Raw genomic sequence first — 27,021 nt, forward strand, 5'->3', positions numbered from 1 at the left:
GGAAATTTTAGATTTCTCGAGTCTTTTGGCAAAATGGTTACATTTGATTAATTGGCAAAGATTATTTTAGCATAGTGATGCACTTACATAATGTTCCTCTATATTAACCCATTGCGCGAGAAAAAAGTCACCGCCGCTAGCCGCTAATTGTGTCAATATGCAAAGCATAGCCACTATGAATATAACGCACCAATTCCCGCCAGCGCGTAAGTAACTCGTATATACTTCGCTAGAAACAGTGCCTACTGATCGCATCTCAGCCACCTAAAATTAACGATTAATATGTTACTAATTAATTTAGCGTTAAAATCTAAAGTTATTTTAATAATAAAAATGTAAGATGGTTGAATTTTTTAGATACATGCGTACTTCTAAATAAAAATGAAATTCGTTATTTAATTGTTAATTATTAATAATGATATTTTTTTCTAATATGTTAAAATCTAGCTTACAGGAAAGATCTGAATTAATATTTTGCTGTAACTTAAGACATATTTTTACAATTATCCTAAATTACAATATCAGTTTAATAAGATTCATATTATTACTTCAGAAAATAAGTTAGAAAATTTGTCCTAATTACCTCATCAGGTTCCTGTTTCGAAGTATCATTCGTCATAAAAGAATTTAATGACGAGATGCTGGCAGTGCACGAATTACTACGGCTAACGGGAGCCGAGGGAGGATGAGAGGATTTCTCATCCGCTTTTGTTTGGTTTTCCAACAATCGACCGAAGTCTACTCCCATAGATCCCAGCTCATCATAAGTGCTGATAAACAAAAAATAAAACTCTTATAAAACAATAAAAGTGACGTGATTTTAAATATTAGCTTGCACTTGCAAACAAATTGTTTAAAAGTAATGAATATATTTGTTTTGTACGACTTCGTCAAAGGGCAATGAACGTTTCGTATCAATATTGATATTTGTGTTGCTGAAAGATAATGATTCTTGATTTAATGGATGATTAAAGTCAGAACTTAAAATAGAACTGTTTTGCCGTATAATCAGAAAGATAAGCCGAAGTGATCAAATCTATTGTTCTCGAAAATATAAGCGAGTCATACATGTGACATAATGATAAAAAAACTCTTAAGATAATTTTTTTCTTTTCCAGTCTACAAATTATATTCTTAGTCCCACATTCTCGTCTTCAATTCAAAAAGCCAAAGATTCAATCACGGAGTTAAAAATCTATTTATAATAATAATAAATGGCGCAAAATATTTATGTATTCTCAAAGTCATTGTAATCTTATTCCACAACAAAGAAATTGTAACGATGGAAGAGAATTAGTATCTTATTTTAATTAGTATCTTATTGTAATCTCAAGAAAGAAAGTACAGTAAAATTATTCATACCCTTCAGCCTGGATGGCTCCGTCCTTTAGAACGATAATTCTACCGACGTTGCGAAGATATTGCAATTGATGAGTGACAAGAATCCGAGCCTTGCCTCGTAGGTATTTATCGATGCATTCTTCAAACATGTGTTTGCCCACATGAGCGTCCACGGCGCTCAAAGGATCATCCATAAGGTATATGTCGGCATCAGTATAAACGGCTCTCGCTAAATTTATTCTGTCAATTATTAGCATCTTATCAATATAACTAATATGTCTTACATTATAACTGTTTATACAATGCAAAACCTTCCAAAAAAATAATACTTCACAAAATTAATTTTATTTGAACGGAAGTTAAATGAAATTAATTAAAAATTGTATCAATTATATTAAAATTAAATTATAAAACATTAGACGCATATATAAATTTATTCTTCACACACACACCCGCGCGCGTGTACACACAGTGATAGAAATCAAAATTTTCTTATTCTGTATATCAAATTTAAAAAGAAATAAATTTTTGAATATTCATTGAGTTGATATGGAAACTTACTTCAGAGATTAAATATATACGCAAAAAATATTTACTAAAATAATCACAAGATAATAATTATAATAAAAAAATTAATCAAATTAACAACAAATTAAGGTAAAATGTTTCTTAATAAAAAAAAACCAATAAAAATCATGTAAAAAATCTTATTAAAAAATTAAAAAGGAATCTCTCAGATTATGAATTAAAATTCAAAATATGAATATATTCTGCATATTTTATCTTATCGGGATGTTCTGTAAAACCAACCTTGCACGTTGACCACCGGAAAGACTGATACCCCTCTCGCCTACAATCGTCTTATCACCATAAGGCAGCAGGCTGAAATCCCTCTTTAACTGACACACTTTAGTCACGCGATCGTATCGAATCTGATCCATCTTTCTTCCGAATAGAATATTTTGTCTCACCGAACCTGCGAAAAGCCACGGTTCTTGACTGGCATAGGCAATCTTTCCGTTAACCTGTAAAGTATTATAAAAAAAGAATAATTATATATTTCAAATATTTAGTTAATTTCTAAATATTTTGATTAATTAAAAATACATATGTATATATATTTTAATAAATTGATAAAATAATTTATTTTTACAGATAAAATTGTTTATTTCGTATTTATCCATTTAAATTTCTTAAAGAGGAATTTTCAACATACTTGAATAGAACCTTCTTGCAAACGCAGTTCTTTCAGGATGACGTTCAACAGACTGCTCTTGCCCGAGCCGACCTGGCCGACAATAGCAATCAGTTCGCCGGGACGCACCTTAATGTTGATACCCTGTAAGGTGTCTTCTCGTTCATAATCCAGCCACTTGGCGTTGCCGTTCTCGATGGAGATTCTGTACTCAACATAGCTCGGCTGGCGTACGATCGTGTCGTCGTTCTTCTTCTGATCAAGATTCTCCTTCGCCTCGTTTTGATTATTCTCCATCGCAGTTTTGTTATTCTCCTTGTTGCTCTTCTTGGTTTCAATCTCAGCAGGTGTTAATTCATCATACATTAAGAACTTCTGCAGACGTCTTATGGATACCATCGCTTCCGCTACTTGTGTTATCCCTGAGTGTTATACCATAAAGACAAAATAGATAATTTCAGGGAATAAAGATATAGAATAATGAATCTTATAGTTGAGTGTAATTATTAAATAAGATTCTAATTTTTATGATATAAAGATGATAAAGTACTTAGTATAAAATCACTATAATTAGAAAATTACAAAGAGAACATTAAAAGGAAAAAAGGAAAAGAAATAAAGATAAAAAAAGGAAAAACGGAAAGAAACAAAAAAAAGATAAAAGATAAGAAATTTAAAGAGAAAAAAGTAAAGGAGAAATGAAAAAAATAGCAAAGAGAAACTATGCAAGCGTCACGCTATCGACATCTATCATTTGTACTTAATATGTACATATCAACAGCATTAATTATATACCTTGCGGAAAGAAAACAGTCATGGTTGTACGTAAGCTGTTGTAATAGGCGGTTATCACGAACACCTTTTCGGCCGTTATTTTGTAACTGAATAGTACGTAAGCCAGCACAGTAATGAACAGTGACATCCTCGTTGTAAAGATAATGAATGATAAAGTGACACCCCTAATATACGATGTCCATCTGATGACATTAACTTCCTTCCTGCAAAGGAATTTCGTATTGTTAATCTTTTTTTTCTTTTTTTTCCGAATTGTGTTCATGTTTTCTAAACCGAAAACGCAAATAAACGTCAGGTTTATTGAATTCGTAATTTAACATCGAGAATAAAAGAGGCCATTCAAATTTCGCAATTACAAATAAATACAATCGATAAACTAGAACCCTATGTCGGTCGAAGCTAGATTTTAAATGCTCGAATAATTCAATCTTGAATCACTAAATATGCTATATATATGTACATGACATATATACTATACTTGTAGTCTAACAAACTGCGCGCCGAAAAATTTCCGGACTATATAAACGCAATTAAATCACTGTAGTAATCTCGCGAATTAAATTAATTTCTAATAATTTCGATGCTCAAACAAGCATTTTTTCAGCATATTAACATCTTTGAAATATGATATCTGTAGTATCGATCGTATTTTTCACATATACGGTCTAAAAAGGAGATTATTATTACAAATAAATAATATATTGTTTTTAGATCATTCAAATTTAACTAAAATAGCTTAATAGAATACTTCAAATGGTTATAAAATATTTATTAATAGTATGAACGTGATAACACGAATCGATATTTGAGACATTCGACACTGAGTACGTATTATATGATTAATTTTGTTCTATTCTAGATTAATCATGATAAAAATATTAAAAATTATAAATGAATTCAGCATATACCCAGAAATAGATACGTGATTGTTTCAAAAATGAGACTAATTTTTTAAAACTCTTATGTTGGAAGTATCGGTTATAAAAATAATTGATTATTCTTAAGCTTGATTCGTTTCAAATAAATTGAGATTATGCGTGTTTCTGTTAATTAGTTATGAAAGAATTAATTGCAAAACTAATAACAATGTATTTTAAAAGTTTCATAACGAAAATGAAGAAAACTATTGAACAACATGTTATCAAACTCAACGAAATTGTTGTACAAACATTTAATCTTATGGAGACTAAGCCTTATCTCGTACACAAATTTTCTGTTTATGGAATAAGAAGAACAAAAATTTTATATAGAAAAACGAAAGATTTGTGCACGAAAGAAGAGGCTTGGTCTCCAGAAGTCTCTTTCCTAATTTTTCAAATATTTGTATAGCAGTTTCACATTGAATTTGACACAAAATTTGATGATATAACGTTGTTCAATATTTTCCTATTCCATTTTCGTAATGCACTTTCAAAGCGCAACTATTATTAGTTTTGCAATTACTTCTTACACAACTAACGAACAAAAATACACTTAATCTCATTGTTTGAAAGTACTTAAAATTAATTAGTTATTTAATTTTCGTATCCAGTCCTTCCAACATAAATTTTAAAAATCTATCTCATTATTTTCGGAACAGATCATATATATACATATTTGATATATTAATTCAAATTGATGTATATTTAAAAATATAAGATATTTAAAAAAAGAAGATCTTTCGCAGATATCTTAACCGCGAAATTTTCTATTAAAAGATTATATCTCAACTTAAAAATAATAGAGAAATATATATATAAACGCGATAAAGTACAATACAATAAGATCGCTACCGTTGACTATTATCAATCAATCTGATCTTCTCCATAGCGACTACAATTGAAATACAAACAAAGCAAGCGCTGATTCACTCTCACACGTTGTTTATAATGACTCAACTCGATGTCGAATATGATAAATCGAAGATGAAAGAATACATCCGCAGGATGTTCTACGAGAGTTTATACAGCTACAAAGTCATATATTCGTTTAAAAAAATATCGCATATTACCATTAATTGTCGTCTTATCATATGACTATTTATTTTTAACATTCAAATTTTTATCATTCTTTGAGAAATTAAATAGGAGGTATAATTTTGTCAACAATAAGCATTAAATACATTTGATTACTGTCCATTTTCATTTACAAAAGCGCTGACAAGTACGTTTCGCAACTAATGTTTTTCCTTAACGGTCACGTTGCTCAACGTACAATTAACACGAATTGCTTGCATAAATTAATGTAAGTGACGGTACTCACTTCCTTGCTTTTTCTATGAGCGCGCTGAACGGTTTCTCCCAGGTGTACATCTTGATCGCTTGGATTCCGCTGATAATCTCATTTGTTAATCGCACCCTCTCGTCAGTCCTAATGGCGGTCCTCAATCTCAACTCCGACGACTTCTTGCCCAGCCAAGCTGAGGAATTCCGGGAATAAGACGTGAAACACGGTTAGGAGTAATTTTCGATGATACGCTAAAGAATTTTTTTAATTCTGATATTTATGAAAAATCACAGTTCAGAAATAACAGAATTTCAAGATTTCAGATTTAAGACTTATTGAATTTAAGGTTTATTGAAACCAATTATTTATTATATATTGTTCATTAAAATTATTAATTAATTATCATTCATTAAAATGAATTATTTGCTAATTATTATTTATTAAAATCAATTATTGATTAATTATTATTTATCAACATTAATTTTCAAAAAAAATTCTAAAAGAAACAAAAAAAAATTAAGATTCCAAACAACTTAATTAAAAACGCATGATTTTCATTAGAAAAATTACTTCTAAATTTCTCAGCACGGAATACATGTACATATCAAATCACTTTCAATTCGAGAGAGAGAGAGAGAGAGAGAGAGAGAGAGAGAGAGAGAGAGAGAGAGAGATCACTCAATTACTTCTATTATTAGAAACAATTAGAGTAGTTACTTCCTTACCTTGTAAAGGGATGAACATCAGCAGAGAAGCAACACCGATAATAGACGACACTCCCACGTCGAGTACGTGGTACATGACGTACGTAATGATAATGGTTTCCAAGGGCCCGAGCCACAAATAATGGAGAAATATGATACTGACGTCGAATCTATTGACGTCATTGGACAACAAATTGACTGCCTGGCCGATTGTCGTCTCGCCCAGTGCGGTTCTAGTCATTTTCAACGTCTTGCGGTAAATCAGCGAGCAGCAGGCTACGCGGACCTTCATGCCCATATGTAAGATACCCATCATGTACGGATGTATGACAAACACGTTGAGAGCGGAGCATAAAACGACACCGACGGCGCATCCATACGCGTAGGACTTGTCGACGTCCATGGTGTTAAAGTAGAGCAGCATTTGGCCCACCAACAACGGTTGCATCACTCTGTATCGCAAAAGAAAACTCGTCAAGTCACGCGAGAGATTTAAATGAGATTATCACTGATTTAGAAATTGATATTATAATAAACTTATTATGAAATTGATTCATATTATACAGATAATGTGAATTACCTAATATAATTAATTAGATCCAGAGGAGATTTTATGGAAGGGATTGGATACGAAACGAAACTGGATCAAGTGGTCAACTGCTCGTACTTCTCAAATTAGATTAAGGACACATTAACGTTCGAGATAAACAAGAAAATAGAAATAAATTATTAAATCGGGAATTTAATAATGAAGCGATATCTTCCTCTTTTGTATGTAAATCGTAGAAATAGCATCATTTTATGCAGTGATAAGGGGATTTTAGTGGGCGGTTTCAAGGGCAGTAGTAGTGAATCAACGAATCGATAAACACAATATTACTCTGCGTACATGCAGCATCTAAAAAAGAGAAATTTATGTGTTCTGGATAATTTCTAATAAACTTCAAGTTGATTTTTTATGAGAGAAATCAAGAATTTTAATTTATGAACGATTGCACTATAAAAAAGTTTCTGCGGAAGGAGGAAGTTGTATTTCACACAATTATAATTTCTATTAAATATATTTAATTTAATTTAATTTGAACATTCAAGCATGAAATTTAACCAGATAATTTAAGAAATTCGTAAAATAGGATTTGTTTAACAATTTACATGCTAAAATATAAATCTCAATGGAAATTAAAAATTTGTGAATTCTAATTCACTTTTAAATTCATAATTGCATCTCTTCGTAAAATTCTGAACTTACAATTCTACAAACGTTCGATTTAGTCGATTAAATAATCCTTACTTGGTTAATTCATTAGTCAATTCAAAAAATATCATGGAAAGGACTCGTTGATGAAGACTGATCTGTGAAGGATTTAATTCCACAAGAATCTTCAAAGTATCTCCAATGACTTGTGTCGCTTTTTGTACTCGTCAAGACATCACCAATGCAGGGAATATAAAAAATATTCGGGATGAGCTTTCTCACAAAAGGATTTCCAGGTGAGAAGTGAGGGAGATTGTACCTGAGTAAGATCTCCATAACGGCCATAAAAAGCCCATACAGTAGGGTCGTCAACCCAAAACACCTGATGAGGACTCTCATCAAGCTGGGCTCCTTGACCTTCTTCTGCGACCCGCTCTTCGCGACCTGCTCCAGCCGACGCTGGTACGCCTCGCATTCTTTCTCCCAGGCCTTTGCTATTTTAACACCAAGAATACCACTTGTATGCTCTTTAAGCGGTGTGTACAAATCAGTTACTTCAAGATCTCGGCGATAACCCACCCAGAAAGTGCGTAGGATCCAACTGCGAAAAAGAAAAGCAAAGCACACACGTTTTACTCGCAAGAACTACGCAATTCATCTAGTTCTTGAATTAACGCTTCTTTCGTTGAGATACTATTCTCTTCGTTTATTTTTCAAGATATCGCTTTACGTGTCATTTAGTTAAAGTGATCTGTATCTCTCTTTCTAATTTCAAATAGATGAAAACCACCACGTGATCCGACACTTGACGCAATTAAATAAACAATCGAAGATATTCTTCTTCTCGCAAAACTCGGCATCAAGATAAAAATTCGCTACAAAATTGAAAATTATCGGACAAAACGTTCACATAAAAAATTTTGCGCCATTAAATGTAACTAACTTACTGAGATAAAATAACGTTAAACAATTGCAATCAATATCAAAATGTTATTATCTTAATATTTATTGAATTCATATACAGGGAAATTTGAAGTTCTCGGAGATCGTTTTAATTACTTTTCAAGTATCTATTCGTTTATTAGACTGTATTCTACCATTTTAAAAAAGATTACGTTCTCGTCTAGTCGAGATTTGTTAATTTGATTTAATATGAATTAATTTTTACGAATTAATTTTTTTATACCACTAAAAATCAATATCAATTTTTGTCCATAAAATGATTTAACACAGCAATGCATCATCAATGTTTTTTCACGCAAATCAAACTTTAATTTTAAAAATAAAAAATAATCATTAAGAGCCAAGTAAAAACTGTAGAAAGAGCGATTGAACCATTTGAAAGACAAGAATTCAAAATATTTTTTAGTATTATATAAAAAATTAATTCATTATTCTAAAAAATGTATTGGAATAAAACGAATTGTATCAAATAAAAGTGTTGTTTTGTTTTATCACCCTTTTCGAATTAGAAACTTACTACGCAGTTTCATGAAGTATAATTAACGTACCACAAATTAAATTAACAATCTAAATACAAGCATCATTGTAGACACCAGTAAAATAATTCAGATGATCGAGAAAAAAGAAATAGAATTTGAAATTAAATTCCGATGAATCAGAATTAATTTCTGGAAACTTTAACTTTACTATACATACTAAGTCATTGCATGTGGACTCATTCCTGGATCGCACTACTTTCATCCTCAATTTTATCTTTCTTAATCGAATCTACCTATATCGCAAATGACTGCGATTGCTTTTCATACTCACGAGAACGTCAAGATGCTGAAGATGTTGGCACCCGCTCTGGGATTTTTTACTTTCTCGTTGTACACTTTTCCATCCATGACGGTGTCGTCTCACTGAAGTCTCTTCTGTAAAGGTACAATGAACCTTTAATCATGTAACACATAAATCTCACATATACGCGCGCACATGCCGCAATTACATTCCACGGCGTTACTTGCAACGAAAGAGAGAAAGAATACGGCGAAGAGACCTCGACAGTAATTACACTGTACCAATTATGAAGCAACTGCTACACAAGAGATTCTAGCCGTTGCCTTTCCTTCCTTCACTGAGAGGCATTACGATTTGATCAAGTCTGTAATATCTTATCTATAGGGGAGACCGGGGACAAAAGTAACACGGGACAATAGTAACATCGTTAATATTTCTTAAACTATAATAGATATATGTATGCGGCTGCATGATAAAATTCTGTAGACAGATCGGCATTGAATCGTTCGTTACATGCTGATTCTCGCGGAACGTGCACGAGTGCAGGAAAAAAATTTCTTTTTTCATGCATCAAGTAAGTTTTATTGCAGCATAAAATCTACAATGTTTTTTTTCTTTTTAATGAAGGTATAGTGTATCATAATATGTTTTAATGATTATCTGCGTTGATGGTTTGTACATTTGGGTTGATTTTTATCTAGGTTTTTATTTCAAAAATTTACTATAAATCATAAAATATCATTAGGGGACAATAGTAACATCAATACCTGGGGTCAGTTGTAACATTACAATTATCCTCAAACTTACTTGATTTTATTTTAGTATCATTTTGTACAACGTTATTTGTATTTTTCTTCATAGAATCCCATTAATAAGAAAACACAACAGATAAGAGAAAAACTATATAAAAGAAGTGTCTTTATACAGAGACATTTAAAGAAGTTATGAAAGACCAGATATCCATTTGTGCAACTGCAAGAAAGAGTATAACTTATGTTGTTGTGTTACATACCTCTGGCAAATGTGGTACAATTATCTCCCTCTACTGTTATAATCGTTACTATCATCCCTGGGGATTGGGATGGTTGTAACAAAATTCCTCATAGTCTTTAAACAAACATAACTTTTTTTCTAGTTACATAAAATAATTAAACCAAAGAAAATTTTGTATAAATAAATTCTATATCTAAAGATACATATTTTTTAAATGTAAGTATCATATTTTAACTGTTATAACACTTCAAAGTTAAAATGTTACTTTTGTTCCCGGTTTCTCCTACGTTATGCACGCTCCCCTATGCATGACGAATCAAATAACATTGGGGATTCAATGTCAACTTATCAGCACATGCATGTGCTTCCACATAATTCGATTGTAAACGTAAATTGATCCTAAAGAAGCTTTTTTGCTACTCGACACTCGCGAGTTTTACATTGTTGCGCGTTGTTATACGACTTGTTAGCAGAACTTGAAAAGTAAAAACAGCTGATAAATTCATAATGTGAAAAATATATCCCCAATTAGAGTTATTTTTAATCATTTCTGTAGATCGCCACTGCTCCTATATATCGACTTAATTAAAACAATAGTTAAACAATTTAACCCAAGAAAATGTATAACTAAATTTTGAAAATGATTCAAATTTCGTTTATTATTTACTAAATACATTTTAAAGTTAATCATAGAAATTGATTAATTTACATTTGACACATATGAAAATTAAAATTGACAGAATGTTATTTTTAACTTAAGGAAAGGAAATTTATATCGTTGCTCCTTTATGTTTAATTTAAATACTTTGCCTGCGGTAAATCTGTTCGCAGTATATTTATTTTCAATAAGTTCAACACCAAAATTATGTTCCTTCTGCAATTTTTCTAAATATCATTACTACTCACATTCTTAGGAAGAAAATTCACATTCTTAAAAGTTTTGTGTTTAAAATATTAATTTCTTTTTTTTATTAACTTATACTGCGATTATAAATTCCATTTTTTTCTCCTATATTCTAAGAGAGTAAATTAAATTCCTTATTTAATCGTAATTCGCATTCAAGATTACATTGCAATGTAATTCTGAAGTTCGAGTTCCAATTAAACTTCCGACTTTATATTTGACATGGAGCTCATGTTCCTCCTGCAATTTTTCAATAGATATTTTTTCGCTCACATTTTCAAAAAAACAATTAGTACTTGCGGGCAATTAGTACACTAGAGCGATATGCAACACACGACATAAAATATACGATATACAAGGTGGGGCATTTCAATCGCCCCAGGCGAATATCTCAGAAACTAAAAGAGATACAAGAAAAAGTTTTATATGAAAGTTGTAGGTTTTCTTAGGGGAAAGAAGTCTTAGGGGACATAACGGGTTTTGAATAGGGGGTACTACCAAGGTCAGGTCAGGTCAGGGTCAACATGAATTTTTTAAATAGAAACCCCAATTTTTTATTGCATATTCTTGTAGCAACCTGACCTAACCTTGGTAATGCCCCCTATCTAAAATCCGTTATTTCTACCTTCTTTCCCCCAAGAAAATTTACAACTTTCATATAAAACTTTTTCTTGTATCTCTCTTAGTTTCTGAGATATTCGCCTGGGGCAATTAAAATGTCCCACCCTGTATATCGTAAACTATTTTGCACAGCGATAAGATATGTATCGTTTGTCGCAATGAGTTCTTCAAGCGAAGAAGACGCTGTTATGGCCTACTGGTTTTTGAGAAGAAAAATGAAAAAGAGAAGATATTGAATACATCCCTACAACTTTCATAATGTGAATCATATGGGCAGAGTTCATAAAGCAGTATGGCGCCTAATCATGTGACTCTGAGCAACAATTACTCCAGCTAATCATAGAGAGAATTACATAACTTTATTGGCGCCTCCGTTTAAATTCTAACTACTTCCTTACATCTTGCGATATTAACCACATGAGACATGTACTATTTATCTTACAATAAATATTGTAAGACAAATGTAGTCGCGCTAGTGCGGGTATTTAAAATACAATGTATCTCATATCGCTCCAAGCAATATGTATTTTATAAGATATTTGTCGCATGTCGTTCTGGTGTGCGGCCGTAAGACATTGAAATTCTAATTTAATCTACGGCGGTTTAATTATAAATTTCAACTTTCTTCAAGGCAATTACAATACAAATTTCAAATCTAATTTAATAGTAATTTTCAGTTCTAATTTACTCATTTGTTCTTATACTTTGACTGGTAACGGACCTCGTAATGTCACACATCTTTCTCATACTAATATGTACAGCGAATATCAATGGTATCACTTATCGATTGACTGTACACAGTATTCAAACAAATACTATGACGTTTAAGATTTTAAATTGGACACATCCTTTAACTTGTATAATTTTATCAATTTTAATATAATAGCATACCATTTATATTGCGTTCATTAATTACTGAAGATGACCAAAATTGAATGGTTGAAACGTTTAAATTATTGTTAATAAACTTTATATTTTACATACGAATAACCAGTGTCGGCTCTTAGGCATTTTTTTCACCTTTGATTGCATATCAGTCGAGGCTTTACACTTATAGCTATAATAAAGTTTCATGTACAGTAATAACAAAGTAATCATTCTTAATGCTTTACAGATATGTGAATCTGCGGTTATTTACCTAGTAAGTATGTACCTGTTAGTAGATAAGATACTAGTCTTTATAACTTCTGTTTGTACTCGGTTTGTAATTGAAATCAGTGGTTTACCTGTTTACAAGCGGTTAATGCACTAGACTAGAAGTTTCCTCTTTTATTTTCTCTTTATCGTGTTTAAATTATCATTTAAAGAAACCATTTAAACAAACTTGTATAAGATCCCACGAATTGTTCAATGATAAATGATAAAAATATACCAGATGCACCGAAAAAGTATTTAAAAGCGAACATAAAACAATTTTCAAAAAATTCTGGCTTTACAGTAATTTTTATATATTACTTGTCATCTCATGTCTTGTCTTTCCATTAATTACCGTCTTAATCCATAATAATCATTATGATTGCCTTAACAATCATAATTCAATAATCACGATAATTTCGGTTTACTAATATCATGAATTTTCCAAAAAACCCCTCTTTAAATGAGAATTTTCACAATAAATTAAATGGCTTCATTATAATTATCATAGATTTGCAAGCAAGCAAAGATAAAAAATATTTCTTTGAAGAAATTTACTTCAACGCGTCTCTTTTCCAATATTTACAAATTCTATATGTATTTTATCAACACAGTACGTACGAAATTTTTTTACTTACATACATTCTAATTTGAATATGTACACTTATAGGTATTCATAAGAAATCAGAGCATATCCATGGAAAATTTAATCTACGTACAAAACAGAAATCTTTGACGGGGAATCGTCAACAGTGTAAAGATCTGCTCTCGAGCGATAACGAATCAACTGCGCTTTCGTACTCAAGTATTAAGTAATCGATTAAAGAGACGTTAATAGATTACGATCCTTAACAGATTACGAATAATACAAACACGTTCCACAAATAATAGAAATAATATATACGTTTATCGTAAATAAGATTAGAGTGACATTTTCATTCGGATACCGAAACGTGAAAAAAATTTCAAGATTTGTGATAATTTCTAATTGTCAACTCTTTATCGCAAGGTTTGAGCACCCCGGGATGTATTACGAAAATTATATATGTATAATTAATGAGACATGTAAATGAATGTATACACAAGGCATGATTACTTATGCAATCACGCCTTGTGTATACATTCATTTACATGTCTCACATTAATTATATATAATTTTACGTTCATTTCTACTCCAATATAAATTAATTTTAATCTCGGTTTAATTTACTTTTTATTCTTTTCTAATTCTTAGAACTAGAAAAAATAAAAAGTAAGTTAAACCCAGATTACTCGGGTTAACTTACTTCAATCCGAGTTTAGGGAATAAAGTTAATTTATAGATCAAACGACCTCACTAATGTAAGTTAAGTTCGATCATAATTATGCTGATGGGTCTCGTCCAGATGGAAAACTCATTGTAGTCGTGCGCAGAATGAGACTTAAGGTATAATCTACATTTTAACATAAGATAAACATTCCAGTAATCGGACATGTATTTATGTCTGAACATTTACACAAGATTTTTTATTATTATTAATCTCAAATGTTTTTTATTACAATATTATAATTTAATTGTATTTAAAAATTATTTATAAAAAAGCATTTGAGATTAATTAATGTATGATAAGTATAACACGCGTTAAAGACCTGCAATCCTCATATACATGAAAGCCTATTATAGTAATTCAATTGGAAAATTAATTAAACTGATTACTCGACTCTTTACTTCTAATTAACCTTTATAACTTTTAATTTATTACTTTTCATCTTAATTAACTTAACAATTTTTCAAAATGAAATCTAGATAAATTGATCATAAAATCCTAAAAACAAATATTACAAAGGATTTCCAACAAATAGAAATAAATAAACTAAAAGTAGTTAAGAAATAAATTATCCAATATCACGATGAATCGTTAACAAATCATAATTATGAATAACGAATTACGAACTGTGAACAGTTTAGCATTAGCTTTGCATCAAAAAATATGCAATGGATTTCGTGGATAATTATCATTCAAATCTAAACGTGACAAATTCTGTGATAACCGATAAGAGTTAATTACCCGCACACATTCGCCGATTGATAAGCGCTTCAAACAAATTTAACTATCGAACAAGAGATTTGTGCAAACAATGTTGCGAAATGTAAAACGATACTAAAAAATAATCATTTATTATACCATTTATGACGCGAGAACAGACTTAACATAATTAACTTAACAAACGAAACATGGAACATGTTTGACCTATTTTCTAAATAAATAATAAAAAGCTTACTATAATATTATATTATATAATAAAATATAATATAAAATAAAAATAGAAATGAAAGTAAAAATGTTTTAATAACTTCGTAAATAATATTAAAAAATATAAGCTAAAACTAGCTATCATAGTTTCAACAATTCGCTTCAAAAGAAAAAACCGATTCTTTTTTTAAGGAATGTTTCACCCTTTAAGGGGATGCTAAAGTTGTCTTGTACTTCACCTCATTTCCATTCGGTAAAAAATTTCCGAATTGGATTTACGGATTGCAAAATTATTAGTACAGAATTAAAGTACGCACAAACAGGATCTCAGCTGCACTGGATTTCATGAGAAAATTGAAAAAAAGTTTAAAATTCGTTAAAAATTCACTTACTTTTGGCTGTCACCACCTAAGGTATATACTTGCTTGATATAAGAGTTTTATCGTCGCTTATTGAGCAGGCAGGGATTGATAGTGGAGAATACACGAACACAGTTTAACAAAGTTCTTTATTGAGATCGTTGAGTACGCGCGTGTACATCTAAGAGCGTTCGGACGAAGAAGAACGCGGAATAAGGAAATTAATAAGCGAATGCACGCATGACAGGAAGCGCTCTCGATACGTGTTTAAAGAGGGCGCGCCTAATTGTCCGTGTATTGATAAGACCGGTCGAATTTACCGACCTCAACACTTCCCCTCGAGACTCGGGCAATGATTGACTTCAACATCGTCGAACCTAATAATTCGGTACATTTCCGATGCTTAGGGCCACTGTCACCAAGCTCAGTTAACTTAGGATGTCTTCCCCTCGTCCGAGATAGTACAAGTAGGGGTCGCTATTAGATCGAGTGCATCCGAAACTTTCGAGGGTCTCACTCAGCTTTGTCTTAACCTGAACCTCCCATTTGTTTTTTTTTCTTCGTAAACCGCTGAGCGAAAAAAATTTTTTTCAGCAAATAATTAGCTCACAAAGAGCACTAAATTTTTGACCTATCGCGAATTTGATTTTCGATGGTGGGGGTCCAGGCTAATGGGGGTCAATATTCAGCCATTTACTCGTATAATAATAATATCAATTATTTCTCATAACAAAAAGACAGTAATATTTTATTTATTGATTGACAAATTTTAGATCGATGAAAATAAATCTAATTAAATACGAGCATTCCTGTATTCGGTTAAAACGGAAAGATTCCGGAGCACAGTTTGCAAAATAAGATATGTATATATTATAAATTCACACAGAAATATTTAAACACAGCTTTGACCAAATATAGGAATTCTCGTATTTAATTAGTACTTTGTTAAATATTCTGGAAATAAACGACAAAAGACACGGATTTTAATTAAAACACAATTCTACAACTAAATAAAGACTTTTTACATACTTAACTCTCCAGCACCATATGAAAATTTTCGATCACAGTTTACCCTTTGGACCGTGAAGGTCCAAAAATAGAATATATTTTTTACGATTCGGGATTATATAAATTTGATTACATAATCTAAAAAAATTCTTGTACGCTTGTGAAACCTTTAACAATAAGTTTTTACTATAATAAAAACTGGACTGCATTTTATTTATTTTCATATATAGAAATCTGAATAGAATTTTGAGAAAACGTAATATCAACTATATCTTAAGAGGCACAAAGTGATGTTGAAGGCATTAATTTTTATAAATGACAAATACTTATAAATGTGATATGCTGTTATATAATTATTGCGCACCTTTTTTTGCATAAGCTACCAATAATTTGTGCATATCTAATATTGGTGCTTCCATATCGCAATTTTTATTACCATACAATTTAATTTTATAATTTTTGTATTCACGTCGAAATTCATCTTCGAATTCTTCCTTTAGATCAGGTGGTATCACATCCAAAAAGGTACAAATGGACATACATGAAGCTATCGAAAAAATTAACATAAGTATATTAATATATTATTGTTAATAATAAACTGTAATAAATATTACTATAAGATATTGTAAAATAATTAAAAAAATTAAAATAAATAAAATGTAAAAAATTTGCAAAATTGTGATGCAGTAAATCTTACAAATATAACATTTAATTTTTAAATATATTACTCAAGTAAACTAACTTAGAAATGTATCTTCGTTTATCTCGGAAAAATCTATTTCCCGAAGACTGCAATGTTGAACGTTAAAGCCAACACTTCCAAGCAAGTCTTTTAGATCTTCACTAGGTAGGACCGAATTATAAAACGATGGTATATATTTATTTAGATTCTGTGTAAAAGTAACAATTAATATTTTAATCGAAAAACTGCAAACAAAAATACAAACTGTATAAACACTGACCTGTAAATAAGGCGCAAAACGGGAATCATGCGCAATATTCTTAAGCACTTCAAATAATGTATCATGAGATGCTGGAAACAGCACGAACAAAGTTCCACCAGATTGAAGCATGCAGTATATATTTTCAAATACTTTCCTGTTATGTAACGAAGGAATATATATGATATATGTTATCAATTTATTTACAATATTACATGTTACAATATTTTCGCGAAAAAATTAATATAGTGCTGTATTTAGTTAACAACTTTTAATAAAATACCGATTTAAAATGAAACGTTTTGTCTTTAAAATGTACTTACCGTGCGTGCCCGCGTTTTTTTATTTTATAATAATTTAAAAATAATTAGAATACATACCATTAAAAATGATAATTACATGAATATGTTCTTAATAAATATATATAGGGTGTCCGACGAGACTTCTGCTAAACACTTTTTGTAGATAGAACGGATTGAGTCGAAAAATCATTTTGCAATTTTCGCAATGGTTAACCAGATATTAATTATTAAAAATTGCCGAATATATATTGGTCTTCAATAATTTTTTACTCAAATACTACCAACTTTACAGAAAAAAACAGCAAGAGACATAAATCGTTTATTTTCTTCTCATAGAGCTCTGAGAATTTTTTCAGAATTTTTTAATACCGTATTTTCTTATGTTGGTAAAAATAGTAACCAATAAGTAGAAAATGCACTAAAAAGTTGATAAAAAAATTCTGAAAAAATTCTCAGAGCTCTATGAGAAGAAAATGAACAATTTTTATCTCTTATTGTTTTTCTGTAAAGTTGGTAGTATTTGAGTAAAAAATTATTGAAAACCAATATTCAGCAATTTTTAATTAATATCTCGTTAATCATTGCGAAAATTGCAAAATGGTACAGAACTTTTCGATTCAGTTTAGTCCACTCTATCTACAAAAAGCGGCAAAAATCTCGCCGAACACCCGGTATAATATAAATTATATTTTAACTGTTTTTCTATAAAATTATAATTTTAGAAGATAAATTTACACCTATTTAACAATTTTTTTACCTGATTTCATAGCACCAGTGAAAAGTAAAAAATGAAAATATATGATTAAACTGAGAAATATATTTTTCAGGCAAGTTTTTAGTTTGAATGTCCAATACTTCGAATTTGAGACGTGTATTGTGACAGTACGTTTTCTTCGCATATTCAATCATGGCCACCTGAATATCAGTACCTACGGATCACTGAATTAATGAATAATTTTTACATCGCATTACGTTGTCATATTCGTACAATTTGTTACTTCTTACCAATCATTACAGCATTTGAGTCAAGAGATGGTAAAAGCATATTATTTGTTATATCTCCAGGACCGCAACCAATATCCATACATATCCCAGATTTACTTTTTAGGTCTTTGGCAAACTCATCTATTACTATCGATATGGCGCATTTTTGCATCTCGTTTGAAGAAGCGTACTTTGCTGGATTTGTCATGTTTGACTGTTTGCACTATCATACGCTGCGCCATTATTAATATGAGAATGATATGAATTATATAAATAGTTACTACACTCTGATTAAAGTAAGACTTTAATATGTTTATCAATTTTATTAAGTAACATTGTGGAATAAAATTTGATCTCTTTTTGGTTACACGAGTGTGAATAGTTATTACCGACATATTTTTACCTGCCGAACACGAATTCGTTGGCCAAAGTTAATTATTCAAAATTTTATAAAAAATAGTGCCAAAGGAGATTTTTTATTCCTTTGATACGATTTTTCTTAAAAGCCATAGAAGTCAACTTTTGCCAACGGATTCGAATTCACAGGGTTGGGAAATATTTAAAATATTAGTTCCATTTTAAATATGTATTTAAAATGGAAATGGCATTTTGCATTTTCCATTTTAAATGGTTTTTGAAAAACCATTTTCATTTTACATTGAAAATGGAATCATGTCTATCATTTAACGACTTATAAAATAGGTAAATGATTTTTTTATGTTTTCACAAATTTTCCTTAGAATCAATGTAAAAAAGAACTAATGGGTCAATTCTAAGCAGACTCGTAAGATTCGTAACGTGTTCTCGTAAAATTTGTATATATATATATATAAACTTGTGACTAGTATTCTAATTTGATACGTATGTATCATAAGACATATGATTATTCGTAAATATCTACGATTTCTTGTAAATTTTATGGCTAGTAAGAAGCTGTCTGCAAAAATATTGTATAAAGGTATAAGCACTTAAAAAAATTCTTACAAGTCTTACTTTATTAGTTCAGTAGCTCGCTCGCCGTTACACCATGACGCTAATATTACCAATACTCAATAGCCAGCATTTATTATAACGCATTTTCCTTTCAAATATTTCGAAATGTTTCTGAAGTATATATTTTAGCATTTAATTACACCTACTTCCTCATTTTTCTTAAACTTGAGCGTGTTATCACATGAATATTTTTGAGTGTTATTTGCTGTTTAATATTTTATTTGACTGTATATATTTTGAGTTATGCAAATTTAAACAATAGCATGGCATTTTGCTAATGTGACTCTCTATGGATATTGATTACTCACGACCTCTTTTTTAAGGTTTTCATATCAAAATAATTATTTGATAATCGATTGTAGCTATACTGTTAATTTAGCTTTTTTTATATTACGTGTACTATTTCTAGTACTGAGTAGCTTATATGCAGAAGTTATGTGTATATACATTCATTTGCATATACATTCATGTGTATATACATTTTAAAGTATTTTACTTTTTTGTTAATTTTGTAACCAAATACCGTTTTCTAAACAAAATTATTATTTTAAGGTTGTTTTTATGGAAGGCCACATTACCATCCATTTTTTTCTTCGAGTCATTATGCAATGTTGCCACATTTTTATTAATAGTATCCTAAGTAATAAATATTTCGTAACTTTAAGTCCAGAATAGATTCAACAACATTTTAACGAATGTAATTGTCAAGTTTAAACTTAAATATTGATTATTAACAAAGTTATTGTGTAAAATGTAACTGCGGTTCCATAATCCTTCTCCTCTACATAAAAATACGTCGAAAATGAATATTCACACTGATGTTGCAAAATGCCGTTCCTTAGTTTAATTATAATATCTGTTAAATCTGTTAAATTATATGTCTAATATAGAATTAATAACTATTTTCATTAATATTATACTTTTACAGTATCAAAAAGATTCGTTTTAAATACCTGTAATCAACTCTGCAATTATCTTCTATTAATTAAATTTGTTTTTAACACCGATCAAATCAAAAGATTTTTCTGTAAAGATACATGGAAAACTGACTACCAACAGCCTATCACTCAGTATTATATACCCTTGCAGTACAGCAAGTCCTTGGATGACTTTTCTCTCAAAGTATATATTTGTTTATTCTTGGCGCTATGTTAAGCATAAAGTATGTTTCGATTAAAGCATTTATGCATTCCTTTAAGAATTCATTTTTTTTGTGTGATTATATATTACAGTCTAGTAATGATTGCAGTCGTCAAAAAACACTACCAGATTGCAAAGTAGCATGAAAAAAATGAATTCTTAAAGGAATGCATAAATGCTTTAATCGACAAATATTTTATGCTTAAAATAGCACCAAGAATAAATATATACTTTATGCAACCTAGTAGTGTTTTTTTACGACTGCAATCATTACTAGACTGTAATATATAATCACACAAAAAAATGAATTCTTAAAGGAATGCATAAATACTTTAATTGAAAAATATTTTATGCTTAAAATAGCGCCAAGAATAAACAATTTCCAATTAAAAATAAATTAGTCTTAAAATAAAATAAATTATATTGTAATAAAATATAATAAAATAGAATAAATCCAAAAATAAATAGTTTCTAAATAATGCGATTGAGTTTGTTAGAACCATGTAATGATTTTAGAAACAAGAACACAATTTTAAAAATAAAATATACTTTTTTTTGCACAAGTCTATTTATTAATGACGCCAGTGAACATTTATAATTAAAGAGAACATCTTATATTTAAATGAAAGTAAATACAAAGAATAAAAATATTGTATACGTGAATCAGGAATTCATTTTTTTCTGTGAAAGTACTACATGCTTTCTTATATTTTTTTATATATTTTTCGAGCTGCATCGAAAATATAGATTCACTACAGTCGAATCTCGATAACTCGAATCTTAAGGGAAGAGCTAAAATATTCGAGTCATAGAGGTTTCGACTTATCAAATTTTTTTGAGTAAAAGAGGGTTAGCATATGAAAATTCGATTTATAGAGGCTCTGTACAAGAGTTAATAAGTTTGAGATTAAATGACTTTTAAAAAATTCAATTTTTGAAAGTGAATTATTTATTTCATACATATAATAAATGTTTTGGGGATAGGTCAGATTAATCAAATAATTACAATCGTTGTCAAGTATTATATTGTTAAGTATTACAAATTCGAGATCTAAATATCTGACAAATAATTCGAGTTAAAGTAAGTTTTATTTTGATTTATAGAGGTTTCCCGCTGCGGAGCGGAAGGGAATGAAATTTTCGTCTAACAGAGGTTTTCGAGCTATAGAGGTTCGAGTTATCGAGATTCCACTGTACTGTCACAAGTCCGGAAAATTGACGTAGACTCACTAATCGGTTCAAAATCGTTCCAATCACACTTTTCCGCTCATTCTCTTAATTCGCCGTTATGTTGCTCCACAAAAGGCGATTAAGATTAATTCATCCATTGCTGTCGCAGCGATAATCGATAAGAAACGTAGCGTAAATTGATCATGTTATATTAATGCGATCTTTGTCTCCTTCATCGTGTTGATGAAAGACATGACATTGTTGATTCAACACGCCTTCCACCGCTTTCTAATGAAAAGCACGATCAATTTCGTAAATTGATCCAGAAAAAGCGAGCGTCACTATTATAGACATAACTTGATGACGGAAAATTATCTATCACTAAAAGCATCGACTTAAAGTAAATTTTCTTTCATTAAGTTGTACCTAAATAATGTTTAAATATCGATCATAGTTATTATAAAATAGTAAAACATGAAAAAATAGTAAAACAGCATGTAGGTCGAGCAGCTCTAATTCATGCTTAGCTCAGAGCGCTCATTAGTGTCATAAATTGCTATATTTTAAAAACTATTTGAACGCAATATTATCATTTTTAGACCGTATATGTGAGAAACACAATCGATAAATTAGAGCCCTATATCGGTCGAAGCTAGATTTTAAAATGCTTAAATAATTCAATCTTGAATCACTAAATATGATATATATGTACTTGACTTTAGTGATTCAAGATTTAAACGTAATTTTTCCAAAGGAAATAGTTGCGCCTCATGGTACAGAGAATCACAGTATTATCACAGTATTATACGTATCTACCAAAATATTTCTCTGAGGCCCGATTTCACAATATATGATTACCTAAAGATTAAAGGTAACCAAAAAATTCATGAATGAATTTCATTTCTGTTGGTAACCTTCAACCCATTAAAAACCGATTAAGGATCGCTGATCGATTTTTCGACCAAAAAAAATAGGTCAACTTTGGGTGAAAATTTTTGGCAAGTAGGCTCCTTAAAAGCATAGTAGCTTGCCATTAAAAGAATTTTAAATTTTGAGAAAAAAAATTTGTCTTGGTCCTTAATGGGTTAATTTTTAGGTAACCATATATTATGAAAACAGGCCTTCAAGTGTGCTATTTTGATATTTTAAGTAAACTTACATATACCATTAATTTTAATTTATTAGAGTTGTCTCCAGTATAATATACGTTACACTATCTCGATATACATACATAAAATGTCATCGTGAAGTCAAATTGCTCGCGGTATTTATGAAAAGCAAGTAATTTCGGGACTTTGTTGCTTCGCACGTACCACCTTGAACAAAAAGTTCCCGGAATTACCACCAGGTGATTCTCCATTTTTAAAACTGTAAAAAATCGAAAACCGTGCAGAGATAGATGTACTCAAGACGGCGTAACTTTTACAAATGTCAAGCTATGGCGATAAAATTTGGTGGAAATGTCAATGATAGATATGGCAACCTAACCAAAAAAACAGAACTCAAATCAGCTGACTCAGAGCATCACCTGGTGGTAATTCCGGGAACTTTTTGGTCAAGGTGGTATATACGCGTGCGTTCTTTTTCCGCGTAAAACGGTTCTATCATTCGGTGTTGTAACTTCGTTCAAGTCCGTGACTAGCTGGGACGCCGCTAATGACCGAGCTGACTCACGAAATTCTCGCGATTCATGCGATAACACGAGATTGCACGAGATATACCACGCACGTGACAGTGCAGAATGTAGTCACTGACTGTGTTTGGCTTATCGCCGAGACACTACCGTGTCTCCAGATAAGGGCTGCATACACTTCTTGCAACAGTAACTTCAAAACATACAGTAAAAATTAGCCAATCATAGTCTAGAATTATTAAAAACTCTCTGCTGTGATTGATTGATTCTTATGGTACGTTCTTAGGCCGGAATCAGACTACGCATTGAAGATTGAAGATTGAAGATTGAAGATTAAAATTTGACCAGTGAGGACAAAGGTATTTTAGCTCCTATTGTTTTGATTGGTCAAATTTCAATCTTTCAATCTTCAATCTCAATCTTCAATGCCTAGTCTGATTCCGGCCTTATGGATACTGTTACAGAAATTTTATCTGCGGTAGCTCTATTGCCTGTTCTACAATAGGATCGCAAATCGTAAGCCGTAAGAAATTGGCCAACTATAGTTGAATATGAAAAAAATAATCGACTATGATTGGTTAATTTCTTACACTGAAAAAAAGATTGGCTGCTGCAACAAATTAGATGGTACAATATGGCATAGCATTTTTAATTGGCCGCAGCAGCCAATCTTTTTTTTCAGTGTACAGCTTACGATCCTATTGTAGAAGTAGTAAGAGCACAATCCACCATTAAGCGGCGTCTATAATGAGATTTTAAGGCGTAAAACTTAAGTTTTAAGCACTAAGCCGTAAGAAATTGATCAATCATAGTCAAGTATTCTTCTCACATTCGATTATCATTGGTTAATTTCTTATGGCTTAGGCCTGGTTGCACCAACGTTAGGGTAGGTCCATCTTTCTTTAGAATCTAGCCTTATCATTTAATCTCTTTCGACTTATGACTAAGTCCGGATCTACAATAGGTGTTTTAAGTCTTAAGTCATAAGAAATTGACCAATTACAGTTGAATTCGAGGAGAATAATCGACTGTGATTCGCCCATTTCTTATGGTTTAAGGCTTAAAACCCCTATTGTAGATCTGGGGTTAAGGCCATCACACGTACAAAAATTTTAGTCGTAATCGTAAGGCCGTAAGCAAATCGGCCAATCACAGTCAAGCGTTTTAAAACGCGAGATCGTAATTTTGATTGTGATTGGTCGATTTGTTTGCGACCTTACGATTACGATTAAAATTTTTGTACGTGTGATGGCCTTTAAGGCTTCTTAAAGCAAGATTGTGGACCTAGCCATAACGTTGGTGTAATTTAAGGATTAAGTTTTACGTTTTAAAATTTCATTGTAGACGCTACCTTAGAAGAATACAATGAAAAAGCATCGAAGTCACGGGACTGTTTAGGGCGATCAGAACGCCTTTATCCTCAAGAACATGTCTTCCTTTCCGAGCAATATCCTTGAGTTCGTTTTAGAATACGTGCTTGAAGATTCGGTGATTCATAATTTAATTTTACGACATTCGGCAAAAGCGAGCTCCATTAAGTTAAAAATCCCGGAAGCAACATGTTTCGCAAATTTCGCAACTTTTCAAGCCGGATGAATATTACTTATCGACATTCTTGTGCAAATCAAGTTGAGGAAAAAATTGAATCATTTATAGATTTCACTTGGTTTTCAACGAAAAATATTCTTTCCGCTATTTTTTCACTCTCGCATTCGTAAAATTTTTATAACAATAAATAATTATTGATACTGAATATTAATGAATATACATTGACAGTGTTCTGACACATACATATTAATATAATTCTGTATTGATCGAATCAACGTCAATATTGTCGTCATATAATATATTGAATAATTGTATATTTTTGTAATCTTTAATCATATAATTGTTTTTATATTAATTAACCAATTGCGAATATTTGTATGAGATTTCTATTATCTTTCGGTCAATTCTACATCATATGTAGAATACACAGTATATGCGTATACACATACTGTGAGTTTGCATTAATTATATATCAACTTGGCTGAAAGACAGTAGAAACTTTTTGTGTAAACTTTTGTATTCGCAATTGCTAAATTAACATAGAAACAATTATGAACTATTTTTAGATATATCTAATATATATTATAATATATTAATATAACGTGTTGAACGATATATCTCAAAAATAAGATTCCGAATAAATAAATCATAAATTCAAAAAGCTTAATGCAAGCCGACATTGATTGTTTGTAAAAAGTATTAATAAAATAAAATAAAATATATTAATAAAATAAAGATACAGACACTTGGATGTTTAATCTGGATCCTTTTTCAGTCAACCTTTCACAGATAAATTAACAAAACAACCCCGCTTATTTAAACTTACAATAAGGCTAGTAGAATTGTTAAAATGAATACATACGGAACGTTGTGTAACACGGAAAACATTGTAAGTCTAATGTAAAGAGGTAATATCATTAAAAGTCTTTAACGTATTTCGGCAGAATACATAAATAGTGAATCGAAAATTAAACTGAGATATGAAATTTGCTATAAAACTATCATAGTCAAATATAAAATTAATTTTATAAATTTAAAATTAATTTTATAAATTTAAAATTAATTTTATAATTTTAAAAAACTTACATTGATAATAAAATAACAGTGAAATGACAAAATAGAGCGCAGAATAGAATAAAAAGTAAGAGATGTTAAGAGATCATCGAACAGATAAATATGTTTGTAGATACTTAATTAATAAATACAATATGGAAGCAACAAGACTTTATAAAAGGTCATAATATACCAAATCCAAAAGATTAATACTTATCGTCTTGCAAATTTAAACCGTGCTTTTATTCTTGATTATGTGTCATCTTGAAAATTAATTCTTTATTCAGTGCTTTATAAAAAACTTATTGATATTATATACATATATTTATATAACATATATATAACTCAAATACACAGAGTTAAGAGAATTTTTTTAAATTAATTCAGTCGTATGTTACCAATTTTAAGTTTATTTTCAGCTGCAAAAGGAATTATTTTTAGAACTTTACAAAAAAAATTCTTTTTAAACTCTCTTCATGTATTATCTGGCTGATATAATATAATGTATATAAAAATACATAATATTGTATAACATATTATCAATATATTGTTCACATATTTATATGTATACATAATATTATTCATACTCGCATTATTAATATATGTATTATATATATTATACATATAAATATACATATAAATAATATCGATATATGTGTGTAATATATTAAATCACACTATCATATACAATATACGTTGGATGTGCAGTTTACACAAACAAAATATTATATGTGCGAAATGAAAATCAAGAGATATCTCCAAATTGAAAATTAATCAGGAAGCAGAAAGATAATATTATCAATTGACGTATTGCATCTTAATAGCG

The 27,021-nt window shown here is 30.3% G+C and overlaps 2 protein-coding genes across 2 annotated transcripts in view; both read right to left on the reverse strand.

Moving 5' to 3' along the window:
- Nucleotides 1-27,021, reverse strand: part of LOC108721857 (probable multidrug resistance-associated protein lethal(2)03659) — a 35,560-nt gene that overhangs the window by 4,017 nt on the left and 4,522 nt on the right. Inside the window, exons 2-11 of the mRNA XM_018446632.1 lie at nt 9,209-9,312; nt 7,755-8,036; nt 6,262-6,692; nt 5,573-5,729; nt 3,332-3,534; nt 2,558-2,958; nt 2,152-2,366; nt 1,363-1,581; nt 584-770; nt 88-264 (exon numbers count right to left, since the gene is read on the reverse strand). Of these exons, the coding sequence (XP_018302134.1) occupies nt 88-264; nt 584-770; nt 1,363-1,581; nt 2,152-2,366; nt 2,558-2,958; nt 3,332-3,534; nt 5,573-5,729; nt 6,262-6,692; nt 7,755-8,036; nt 9,209-9,285 (2,349 nt within the window). The 5' untranslated portion in view covers nt 9,286-9,312. The remainder of the gene's footprint in view (nt 1-87; nt 265-583; nt 771-1,362; nt 1,582-2,151; nt 2,367-2,557; nt 2,959-3,331; nt 3,535-5,572; nt 5,730-6,261; nt 6,693-7,754; nt 8,037-9,208; nt 9,313-27,021) is intronic.
- LOC108721860 (juvenile hormone acid O-methyltransferase) lies at nt 16,779-18,892 on the reverse strand. The gene is made up of 5 exons (XM_018446634.1): nt 18,680-18,892; nt 18,432-18,603; nt 17,394-17,529; nt 17,174-17,321; nt 16,779-16,978 (listed from the first exon to the last, which is right to left on the reverse strand). The coding sequence occupies exons 1-5, from the start codon at nt 18,864-18,866 to the stop codon at nt 16,785-16,787; spliced, it is 837 nt and encodes a 278-aa protein (XP_018302136.1). The 5' UTR covers nt 18,867-18,892; the 3' UTR covers nt 16,779-16,784.

The sequence above is a fragment of the Mycetomoellerius zeteki genome, unplaced genomic scaffold (assembly GCF_001594055.1).
Source record: "Mycetomoellerius zeteki isolate Tzet28-1 unplaced genomic scaffold, Tzet1.0 scaffold186, whole genome shotgun sequence".
Lineage (NCBI taxonomy): Eukaryota > Metazoa > Arthropoda > Insecta > Hymenoptera > Formicidae > Mycetomoellerius > Mycetomoellerius zeteki.